At 37.2% G+C, this 13267-nt stretch overlaps 1 protein-coding gene across 1 annotated transcript in view; it reads left to right on the forward strand.

Annotated features, from left to right (window-relative positions):
• LOC120527936 overlaps nt 1–13267 on the forward strand; it is a 131434-nt gene that overhangs the window by 46594 nt on the left and 71573 nt on the right. Inside the window, exon 3 of the mRNA XM_039751908.1 lies at nt 5613–6222. Coding sequence (XP_039607842.1) covers nt 5613–6222 — 610 coding nt within the window. The remainder of the gene's footprint in view (nt 1–5612; nt 6223–13267) is intronic.

Raw genomic sequence — 13267 nt, forward strand, 5'->3', positions numbered from 1 at the left:
TACAAACAGAGGCTTATTTCCTTATGTTTTAACTGCTTTGCAAATATGGTCAGCTTCTTCATATGACAATGACAGAAAAATGTCACTTTATCAATTTGTTTTCACAAAATGAACACTGCCAACAAAATTTATAAAGTGAAAAGGTCACTGGCAATCCAGTAATGAATAAATAATTTCTTCTCAGTTGCATTTGCCAGAGGTATAGCAGTAACACAGCTTGCAAAGCTATAAATAATTGCTTAAAACTGTAAAGGAATGATAATAAATTTTAAAAAATGATAATAATCAAGTATATTAATAAATTAGTAGCAAATTCACCCCTGAAGAACTGCATTTTAGATGGCCATCTTGGATTCTTTCCTTGTATGTCCAAAGGACCCCAATTCTCATCTCACTTGTTAATATCTTTTTTTTTTTTTTAAATGCATGCTTGTATCAATGTATATGCCTTTACGGCACCTTTTGTTAATGTGATGTGGAACTGCACATGTTTCTTCTCACTGCTCCAATAACAAGATATAAACAAAACTTTCATTGGGTACAAAGAGCAAAATAGAAAATTGACAATCTTGCTTTTTTGAATTATAAAACCTTCCAGTGATGTTAAAAGTCTGCTGGCAAAACCACCATGCACCGTGATACAACTTTAGCAAAGAAGGTGATGAGTAAAAAATAGAAATTAATGTTATGATACCAATAGCTCATAATCCTTGTTATCCATGGCTCTAACTAATAAAATGTCTAACAACCCCTTATAACATTACTAGACAGGTGCTTAACATCCAGTAATCTTGAACAGACAGCCACGCAATTTCCCTGTCACTTCTGTTTCGTACATTTTGTCAGTTTGTTGACTATTTCTAACAAGAGATCTCATACTTGTACATCCTTCTGCTGTCCTGTTCAGTAGATCCTATTATGCAGGTCCCATTTTCCTCTAGTGGCTCTTTGACTGTTTGTTCTTCACATAATAAACCTGAGCCTGAACCTACACAGCTTTGAAACTATGCATGTTCTTTCCCTTCCTTGCCTGGTGTATCATGCTGTGGGGAAAATACAATAAAAGTGAATCATGTGTAATGTACCCACAGTTAAAGTAGCTGTGTTGCATGCCATACTGTGGCCACTTCTATAGTTGAGTTTTCCTACCAAACCAATGTGTTGGCTCTTTCTAGTTCTACACTAAATTGACATTAGCAGTTTTCAGAATGTATAAACTCCTTTCACAGTGGGAAAGTATGATATGTGGAACAATACCCTTTCCAATCGGTGCTCATTTACATCAACTGTTATGTTTGCTGCCATAGTTTTTACTATTTCAGAGGACAGTCCAAAGACATTCAGGTTAGGTGAACTGACATTGCTAAATTAGCCTTTGTCAGGGAGTGTGTGTGTATGTGTGAATGTTCTCACTATGATGGACTGGCTCTTTGTCCAGGGATTGTTTCTGCCTTGAGCTCTATGCTTGCTGGGATAAGTTCCAGTTTACCCTTAACCCTGCCCTTGATAAGCAGGTTAGGAAGGTGAATGGTTGGATGGGCTACTTTTCTTTTCATTCTGTATTGTGCCTCCCTCCAACTAGGTCTTTGAGAGTACAAATATACAGTATCTTCTGTTTATTCCTGCTTTTATCCTTTTTTGAGATGACTTAATTCATGTCTGGGTCATTTAGCCTAGGTCAGGGGACTTGGAATGTTTAAGTGCATTTGCATTTAATGCATAAAGCAGCAAGAGTGGCTGTCATGTCTGTGTGTCTGCATGAAACATCATGGCTCCCAATGGTCCAAATGTATTGGAATGTGGCACACATACTCTTCAAAAATACTTAAGAAAGTTTAAATTTTTTGACATATCTTGTAAAAAAATTCTTGAGAAAGACTGTAAAATTGTTTGAAATTTCAAAATCTCCCATTAAAAAGAATTGCCCAATTTAGAAATTCATCTATCTTAAAACAGAAAACTGCAAAACAGGTTCCCGATACAAATGAAATGATGGGAGTAGTGTGCATATGCACACTGCTCATGGAGGTGAGCTAACCGTTGATGTAAAAAAAAAAAAAAGTTGCTCATCTCGAAATTAATGTAAGACATAAAGAATTATGTAAAAAACAACCTCATAGCTGCATTATCTGCACATTATAATTATACAGTATTTCTCTGACTTTGTAGTTTTACTGCAAAGCTCCAGACCCTTACCTTGAGACATCAAGAGATATTTTAACTCTCTATCAGGTGCATTTTTCAAAAATGTCATGTTTAAGAAGTTTGAACTACATTTAGTCACAGACTCTCCAAAACCAACAACTAACAATAGAGTATTAATCAATGCCATTTTTGCATCGCTTGAATTGAAATCTCCTCTCTGTGAAAGTTATTGTGCCACCAGAAGCCTGTTTGGGCAACGGTTTTATCCAGATAAGATTGTAAAGTAGTTTTAAAAAGCATGCATTTAATATAGTACACTGACATGTGTAAGTTGCATTCTGTTATTCCTGTCATTATTAAGCATGACTTATTGTTACAAGACTACAGTGGGCTGGCGCCCTGCCTGGAGTTTGTTTCCTGCCTTGCGCCCAGTGTTGGCTGGGATTGGCTCCAGCAGACCCCCGTGACCCTGTGTTAGGATATAGTGGGTTGAATGATGGATGGATGGATTATTGTTACAAAAAGTGTTGTTAAACAATTTAACAATTTTCAAATCGGTTAACTGATTTACAGTGGATATAAAAAGTGTATTCACCCCTTCCAAAATCACAGATTTTGTGAAATGAAAAAATGAAACCAAGATAAATCCTGTCAGAACTTATTCTACCTTTATTGCAAAACTGCAATCTGTACAAAGAAGGTGAAAACAAAGCAGAAACTGTTTAGTGTAAAAAGGAAAACAAAATCATACAAAAACTTGGTTGCATTAGTGTATACACCCTTTAATAATCAAGGGTGTGGTTACATTCAGAATCCATCAATTGTAATGAGTCTCATCTCAAATAGTAGTTAGTATACACCTGACATCAATTTAAGTCATCAACAAATAGAGAGAATCTGGCATATCAGTGACTCTACCAAGATCAGGACATCCCACCAGGATTGATGAGAAAACTGGTCAGAGAGACCATCAAGATGCCATTTTAAAGGAGTTGTAGGATTTCCTACCAAGTACTGATTTTTCCCTACATGTGACAAGAATCAGTTGCATTCTTCACACGAAAGCCTTTTCTCACAAAGAAAAACATCCCAGCCCGGCAAAACTTTGCAAAAAGGTACGCCCAGTCTCCCACAACCATGTGCAAAATGTATTACGTTCTGATGAGACCAAGGTTGAAATTTTTGACCATAATTGCAAAAGGTATGTTTAACGCAAAAATAACACAGCACATTCTCAAAAGAACTTGCATACCCACAATGAAACAAGGTAGAGCTAGCATCATGCTTTGACACTGCTTTTCTTCAGCTGGAACTGGGACTTTAGTCAAGATGGATGGAATTACGAATAGCTCCAAGTATCGGGCTATTTTGGCACGAACCCTCCAAGCATCTGCAAGAAAGATGAAGAGGAACTTCTCATTTACCATGACAACAACCCAAAGACTACATCAAAATCAACAAACCAATGGCTTCATCAAAGAAGGATCAATGTTGTAGAATGGCCCAGCCAGAGCCCAAACCTTAATCCAATTGAAAATATATGAGGTTACCTGAGGAGAACTGTGCACAGGAGATAATTTGACAAATCTGGAACGTTTTCCAGAGTGTAGATGTGCCAAACTGAGAAACTTTTACCCAAAAAACAGTGCTGTGTGTCTTATGATTTCTTATGTATACCAAATGTTATTTTAATTGTTTTTTTACATTTTTGAACAGTAGTATGGTTTAATATGGACTACAAACTCAAAAATCCCTAAATATACAAACATTATGTAGTCACAAATCAATTCAGATCCAAAAATAAGAGAAAAATAACTGTTAAGTTACATACGACTTCAGGTCAAAATGAAACAAAGAAAAAACGAACAAGAAAATTAACTAACAAATTTATAGAAATTAATGTTAATGCTGAGCCTGCTTCATGGCACCTTTAGGATTTGTATTTCGAGTAACTTTAAGCAAAGATCTGCTTCTATGTTTAACCTATTCCTTTTTATTTCTTAAAGGACAGATGTAACTGAATTATGGTGACCATGTGTGAAATAGGAACTTTCCACTAATAAATTGTTAGTTATTTTTATTTTATTAGTAATAATTGTTTAAATTCATATTTGTTCCTCAATTTACAGTATATTCTTCTGCATTAATCTAATAGTCTCTAAAACTGCAGAATACATGATGGTAGACTGAACAAAATATTGCAGTGTTGAAGGAGCAGACCTGAGAGAGAGAAAGAGAGAAGCTGTGCGATTGTGCATTCAGAATTTGGAAGAAGAGCACTTGCTTGCTAAGATACTCTGCTGTGTTTTACAACAAAATCAATTTGCCTTGCTCTGTGGCTCTCCAGTGTTCATTCTCCTGGAATGGATTGGATCAAAGAGGTGGGGAGCAAGCAAGAAGGAAATGCTAATTCAGACCTCAATTGAACAGAGGGAGAGTTCAGATAAGTTTGTACAGTGTATGCAGAAGAGGAGAAGGCTGAGGACTAATGATCTAGAGCTTATACACAGTTGGCAGGAATCTGTTCTGAATGTGGTTCCAGTTTCAAGGCACATTCCTGTACACACACAGGCATATTCACATTTGGCTAATTTAAACTCGCCAGTTAATCTGACACGCAGGTCTTGAGTATGAGAGAGTAACTCACATATAAAGACTGATTTAAACCCAGGACTTTAGGGGTGTGATGAGCACTAACCACAGCACCATTAATCTACCCCGGAATTCTTTGCTCAAAATGTAAGGCCTTCACCACTTAACTCCAGCTGATTAAACCAAGTACTGTTTAGACTTCCTTTTTATTTCATATTCCTATTAAGTATTCAGCTAGCTGCACCAGTTAAAGTTTTAATTGAGTCACCAACAGTTCTTGTCTCTTATGCCACATTAACTTACCACATAAATCATTAGCATCCAGCTATCTTGTTGCCTTAGACTAACACAACAGTTCATATAGCAAAGCTCATTCAGATTTGAGACTTTAACTCTAAATGTGTGCTTATGAACTAAAAATTTGCAACTTATCTACTGGTAATATAGCTCCGGATGTCAGTTTCTCAAGTTTTTTCTGTTATTAATTTCTGTTTGTCTGTTTATAGCTATTTGCCTAATGTATAATTGTGATTTAGAACACTGGCATATCAAATGGCACTCTTTAGTTCACACCATGGTGAATCAGGTTTGTGGACAGAATCGACAGGTTACATGTTTACAGTTTAAAGCCATAATCAACTTGGGACATTAAATATTACATGAGTTTTACTTGTTTAATCGTGCAGTGTTTTTTTTTTTTATAATTTCTTCATTTTTTTAATAAAGTTTGAAATCCCTTAATGAATGCATATATTTTATGGAAAAAATATGCTTCACAAACATGTGATTCCTCTTTATCACATTTTCTTGTTTTTAATCATAGCTTCCTGGTTATTTAATACACAGTAAGTCTTTATTCTCTCTGTTTCCAACAGTTCATACAGCCCAGCCTTCTCCAAAGCTTCAGACACACAAAAGGGCATTCAGTGATGAGGTGAACCAGACTGGTGCTCTTCCACAGCCCAAAGAAGTGCAGAACCTTAAGTCCAAGGGAGAGCCACTGTCCAAGTCATCTTTATGCATTAATGGCAGCCATGTATACACAGCAGCAGAGTCCACAGTGCTGCCAGGTGCAATGGGAGTCCTTCAGAAGTCCTCTCCACTGTCTCGCTCACTGCAGAATCTTCCGAAAAAAGGAGACGATTCTCACAAAGCTGATCTTGATGGTCGTCGTTGGTCCCTGGAGAAGCCAAAAAAGAATAGTGACGCCAAGTCACCACTTAATTTAGGGGATATGGCAAAAGAGGCAGGTTTGCTTGGGCACCCAGAAGGGAAGCCAGTGCAGATTGCCACACCTATAATTTCCACAGGGAATGAGAAGCAGACAGAAGAAGGAGTAAAGGAGGAGCATAAAAAGAACAAGCTTCATTTGTTCTCTCATGGTAGTGGGAGCAAGAGTGATTCTGTGAAGAGCACTGAACATGGAAGTCCATCTCCACCCCATAAAACTTGGTTTGGCTCTAAGGACAACCAGCACAAACCAAGGTGAGTAAAATTTTAGGTTAAATGTTTCTATGACCTGTACCTGTTGCTTGCTATGTGGTTTGGTGTCTCTGTTTCACACCTTGCTTGACCCTTCCTTTTCCTTATTTTTTTAATTAAAAATTGCTTGCAGCACCTGATTAATATGATACCATTCCTGCTTTTTAACATACTCTTTTTATGACTAACTTTCTATGAGGTGTCTTGCTAAAAATGATCACCCAAAGCATTCTAGATTTAATAGAAAATAAAAAATGCATGATTAAATTTCTATATATTAAAAACAGTGACATGTATATGTACCTATTGACTACATACTTCTAAAAATGCCAAGATAATAGGTTGGGGAAAAGACCAGAGCTTAGTGACATTTTCTTCCCTGCTATTTTTCTTATAGTGTTTTGCATAATTAATTTGATAGACTTTTTGGAAGTAGGTGGCATGCAATTATGGGCCAATGTAGTGACAATCTTCTGTTAGCTTTTACAGGGTAGTTAAATTCTTTCTTTCTGTGTGGCAGCCAGAAGTATTAGGTGTGAGAAGTGAACGACTTCTATGTCTACTGCATCAGCAGGCCATACATTCAGTCTTTGTGTGCCAGTTTGGTGAAGGACTGTCAGTGTTTTGGTGCTGGAAATGTCGGCTTGAATTATTGTTTTGTGGTGAATGTCAGTTAGAAGTGAAGAACAGAAGAACAGTTTTCGTATCAAATTTGTAGTGTATTTTTTTTCTAGCTTTATTTGGAAAATTCTGCTACTTATCTATCATTCTTACCATTTACTCATAAACTTAAATTTGTCTTTTTGATGGAGAAAAAAATTACTGCACTTTAAGTCACATATGCATATGTTGCTGTTAAATTATTTTATAAATGTTAACATATTGCATCTGTTAAAAATATCTTTCAATAGCTGTATACAAGATATTTAAAATATTACCCGCTATTAATTATATACTTTGAGATTTCAGATTGCAGATAAAGAGGGAAAGTGTTTATGGGATTAAAAGCACTCCCCCCACCCATAAATAATAATAAATCTGAATCTGGATAATATTAATTCTAGAGTCTTTAAGGAAGATTATGGTAAGATATATAGTAATATATAGATATAAAGTAATCAAGGCAAACTGGGGAAATACTCAAGACCTGGAAGCTAGAAAATGTCACTCAGTTTAGTAAAAAATGGGCTTATCAGGCTTATCCTGGTAACTGTAGTCTGGTGATGTTAATGTGTATAATGGATGTGATGTGACATTAAGCAGCATCTGTCAAGTGTGATTGTGTTAGGGCACTGTCAACATGGATTTACATTAGAGGAATCATGTTTTGCAAATGTGCTTAAATTCTTTGAAGAAGCAACAAAACATGTCTAGAGGGATTATACAGTATTTAGGTATATTGTCAAAAAACTTTTGATCATGTAACACAGGGCATGCTGGTGATTAGATTAAAATTAATGGGATTTCAAAGTACAGTGTTTGTACATGAATTTAATAAATTAGAATTAGGTACACATCCAAATTGCCGGTATGACTGTAACAGTTATACAGTATATGCCAACAGAAACCTAATAATTTAGTTAATTTATTAAAGGTGTTTTTTTTGTGTGATGTTATATATGGTGTTCCCCAGAGATTAGTTCCATTCCTTTTTTTTAGATGCATTACCATAAAATGCTTTGGGGCTCTGTGCTGCTTCACGGGGAAGCCCAACCACAGTGGATGACCCCGTGTCATAGCTTTGTGGCAATTGGTGCTTCACTGAAGACTGAACCCCACCACCAGAATGAATAAATAGGTTTGCAATATGCACATATGTTGTTCATATTCTCTCAGCATTAAATAAAAAAGAGGCAACACAGGTGTTATGTCAGCACTAAAAAGGTTTCAGATTTTGAAATTTTGGATTAAGGATGCTCAACCAGTATATAATATACGCTTCTGGCATTAACAGGTTTTAAACCACAACCATATATATAAATATATTAATATAACTGATAGTAAAGAACCTGTTTTTGTAAAACAATTACAGTGCATCCGGAAAGTATTTACAGGGCATCACTTTATCCACCTTTTGTTATGTTCCAGCCGTATTCCAAAATTGATTAAATTCATTTTTTTCTCAGAATTCTACACACAATACCCCATAATGACAACGTGAAAAAAGTTTACTTGAGGTTTTTGTAAATTTATTAAAAATAAAAAAACTGAGAAATCACATGTACATAAGTATTCACAGCCTTTGCTGAATACTTTGTTGATGCACCTTTGGCAGCAATTAAAGCCTCAAGTCTTTTTGAATATGATGCCACAAGCTTGGCACACCTATCCTTGGCCAGTTTCGCCCATTACTCTTTGCAGCACTTCTCAAGCTCCATCAGGTTGAATGGGAAGCATCGGTGCACAGCCATTTTAAGATCTCTCCAGAGATGTTCAATCAGATTAAAGTCTGTGCTCTGGCTGGGCCATTCAAGGACATTCACAGAGTTGTCCTGAAGCCACTCTTTTGATATCTTGGTTGTGTGCTTAGGGTTGTTGTCCTGCTGAAAGATGAACCGTCTCCCCAATCTGAGGTCAAGAGTGCTCTGGAGCAGGTTTTCATCCAGGATGTCTCTGTACATTTGCTGCCGCCATCTTTCCCTTTATCCTGACTAGTCTCCCAGTTCCTGCCTCTGAAAAACATCCCCACAGCATGATGCTGCCACCACCATGCTTCACTGTAGGGATAGTATTGGCCTGCTGATGAGCAGTGCCTGGTTTCCTCCAAACATGACGCCTGGCATTCACACCAAAGAATTCAATCTTTGTCTCATCAGATCAGAGAATTTTGTTTCTCATGGTCTGAGAGTCCATCAGGTGCCTTTTGGCAAATTCCAGGCGGGCTACCATGTGCCTTTTACTAAGGAGTGGCTTCCGTCTGGCCACTCTACCATATAGGCCTGATTGGTGGATTGCTGCAGAGATGGTTATCCTTCTGGAAGGTTCTCCTCTCTCCACAGAGGACCTCTGGAGCTCTGACAGAGTGACCATCGGGTTCTTGGTCACCACCCTGACTAAGGCCCTTCTCCCCCAATTGCTCAGTTTAGATGGCCGGCCAGCTCTAGAAAGAGTCCTGGTGGTTTTGAACTTCTTCCACTTATGGATGATGGAGGCCACTGTGCTCATTGGGACCTTTAAAGCAGCAGAAATATTTCTGTAACCTTCCCCAGATTTGTGCCTCGAGACAATCCTGTCTTGGAGGTCTACAGACAATTCCTTTGGCTTCATGCTTGGTTTGTGCTCTGACATAAACTGTCAACTGTGGGACCTTATATAGACAGGTGTGTGCCTTTCCAAATCCTGTCCAATCAACTGAATTTACCACAGGTGGAGTCCAATTAAGCTGCAGAAACATCTCAAGGATGATCAGGGGAAACAGGATGGACCTGAGCTCAATTTGGAGCATCATGGCAAAGGCTGTGAATACTTATGTACATGTGCTCTCTCAGTTTTTTTATTTTTAATAAATTTGCAAAAATCTCAAGTAAACTTTTTTCAAGTTGTCATTATGGGGTATTGTGTGTAGAATTCTGAGGAAAAAAATGAATTTAATTCATTTTGGAATAAGGCTGTAACATAACAAAATGTGTAAAAAGTGATGTGCTGTGAATACTTTCCAGATGCACTGTAAATGTTTACTCAGTCTACATCAAAATAGCTCCCTTCAGGAGAAATTTGTACCTTCAGACCTCATAGCATTCTTGGAGAATGTTCTTCTCTGAGCTCCATCAGTACATTGAGCACAGCTCTTGGCTGTTTTCATTTATTTCAATACCGTGTCCTTTTAGGCAAATCTTCAGGTTATGGAGAAGAAAGTTATATAATGACAGATCTGGTAAATATGGAGACTGTGAAAACACTACATTCTGCTCAGGGATGCGAAAGTTTGTAACAGATAATGTACAGTAAATGAGTTAATTATCATTAGCCAAGTTTCCATCCAGTTTTTTGTGACATTTTGTTATCGACAAACAGAATAGACGTAAAAAAAAATGTGCGAAATTTGCTGTCTCCAGCCTGTTTCCATCCAACTGGCTTTTTATCGATAAAATGGTGTGCGTGATGACGTCACCCCCCCCAAAACGAACTGTCGCATAAGTTTTGTTGTATCGCGAAAAAAAATCTGCCCTTGAGCCGTTTCCATACATAATTTTGTGTATGTCGCAAATTATCTACCTTTTGTGTTCCATGTTACACCCCCTCCACTAAACAAAGAAATGGAGAGATTATTCAGACAGTTTTATGAAATTTGCCAGCTTACTGTTATTTCAGTTTCACAAATAATTGGAATTGTACATAATATCCGAAGAAGACAGCAGAATGAAGCAGTTGCTTGTCTGATAGCCCTAGAGCTCGAAGAAAGTACCCCAGTGCGACGAAACCCACGGGTATGGGAGAGACGACAGAATAAAACCTTTTGGGAGGAGGTGGTGGAGAGACACTTCACAGAAAATCTCTGGCTGCAACATTTTAGAATGACATGGCCAACGTTTGATATGTTGTGTGGATTCATCAGTCCTGATGTTGCGCCCATCACAGGTTGCCACCGACCACCAGTTCCAACCCAAAAGCGGATTGCCATCGCCCTTTAGAAGCTGGCTACCTGCGGCAAGTATAGAGTAGTTGGAGAAACTTTCGGGGTTAGTAAAACTACTGTCCATCGATGTGTATATGCTGTGTGCACCGCTATTAAAGAAAAATGAATGCAGCGTTATATCAGACTTCCGACTGTAGCGGAGGCCAATGAAATTGCATACCACAATTCCTTGGTGCATCTTGTGCCACAGATTTACGGTGCGCTGGATGGCACGCATGTGCCTATTCTTCCCCCGACAGAAGGCTACCGCGATTACATTAATCGCAAAGGGTGGCCATCTATTGTTCTCCAGGCCCTTGTTGATGACAGGTGCATGAAACGAGACATTTGCGTTGGCACTCCTGGAAGTGCCCATGATGCAGCTGTGTTTGCAGCATCGGATCTGTACAGGCGAGCCTACCTTTCAATATCCCTTCTCAGTGCGATAACAACTGAATTAGTACTGTAACCTGCTTCCCTTAAGGTTTTTTAATTAAAACTGAAATTTGAATTAATACAAAATAACAACATTTAATCAAAAAAAAAACTAAAGTTAATATTAATGAGAGAATTTCTCATATATGCTAAAACATCTGCCATTTAATAATAAGAAAAAAATGTTTAGATAATGAAACACATGGTTTATTAAATATTTTGACTGGCACAGTAAATTACCTTTGCGGTTTTTGTATTATTTAGACATCCTGAGAGACACCCCCAGGCTACAGTTGATGTGGAGGGAGTTCAGGTACCCCTTTTAGTAGCAGGAGACCCAGCCTATCTGCTACTGTATTGGCTTATCACGAGAAATAACGAGTCTCTTCATCAGACCATGCGAACCGCTCCGCTATTCTCGTTTTGGTTGCACGTGATGAAAATGTATCATGTGACACATTTATTTGCGTTAAAGCCCTTTTTTTCCGACAAAAAGTGTTTCCAATGTAGTTTTTGCGACATACGGAATTTATGCGCTAAAGTTAAACGGAAAAATATTATGTCGACATGTACAACCTTTTATCGATAATTAGCATTTCCATCAGCTAAAATTTGAAGCACTAAATATTTTTTCGCAAAAACTTCATGGATGGAAACCTGGTTACTGTGAAAGATCCAATTTTTGCCAAGTTTAAGGTGAACAAAAAAAAATCAACCTCAGCATAATCCTTACACTTTTAAATCTTGTATGCCTTTGCTACATTTTATTTTAATGCATAGTGCTGATGATATTCATTTATGGTGGGGTTGACAAACATACTGATTAGATATTTAAAGATTACCTTAAATACAAATTATAAACCAAGTTGTTGGAGGTTTTGTTGTATCCTAGAGCACCCAAACAACATGCTGCTAGGCGGTTATTCAGAATTACAGAGTTACACCTGAGGTACCAACAAATAGCAAGGACACAATTAACATTTAATAAATTATTGACCATCCTCATATTATTTGGATCAGGGGAGTGATGCTAAAATATGCATACTTTATATTTTTTTTCTCTGAATTAATTGGCCAATGAAAGGGAAAAATGCAGTTGTATGGTGTAATCCCATCACTCATCCCCTCACTCATTTCCCTTCTTTTTTGCTATGCTTTGATGGTGATTAAGTCAGTTTTACACTTATAATTTTAGGTGGACTTTGGAAGGCTAGGAGGGAAACCACTCACAAAAAATATGAAGTGGTGTAGCTTGTGTGCTTTTTCTTCAAAAAACACTTGTATATAAAGCAGAACTCAGACAAATATCTTTTCATGAAGCATCTTGTAACTTTGTTACTGCATTTTACTGCTGCCCTCTTAAATCTGTAGCTGTACTGATCCTATCAACTGTTAATCGTTTGTAGTTTTCCTAGACTACTGGTGTCATTGAGCCTTGGGACTAACTATAGCACTAAGTGTCTGTATTTTAAAAGCTTGTTTCCTGTTATTTGGTTACTTTGTTTTTTCCTACTAATATCTCAAAATTTTTTTGGGGTTTCGTGATTTTTTTTTTTACTTTGGAAAAAAATTCAACTAAATAATAATAATAATAATAATAATGATGATAAAACACTGACTTATTGTAACAATACCAACATTACATACATTTTATTAATCCATTTGTGAAGCACTTCAAGACTTACCAGTGATGAACTTATATGAAGTACAGATTGGCAGTGACATTACATGTTCTAGCCTGTGACTTCACAGTGAGCAATAAAAATGGATTAATTAACATGTTTATTTTTCACAAAAATTCTAAAGGATCCACTGTGCACAAAAGACAGAACATATTGCATTGTGTGAAGTAAGCACTTTTGACTGTATCTGCTTATGCATAAGGTGGCTCCAAAGTTCGCCTATACATAAAATGTAAATTAATCTTTAATTGCCATCCCCTCGATTCAAATAAGTTTTAGTGGCAAGAAGGTTAAATTCTGACCAGTTTTGTTAGGT

Source organism: Polypterus senegalus, chromosome 4, assembly GCF_016835505.1.
Source record: "Polypterus senegalus isolate Bchr_013 chromosome 4, ASM1683550v1, whole genome shotgun sequence".
Taxonomy (NCBI): Eukaryota; Metazoa; Chordata; class Cladistia; order Polypteriformes; family Polypteridae; genus Polypterus; species Polypterus senegalus.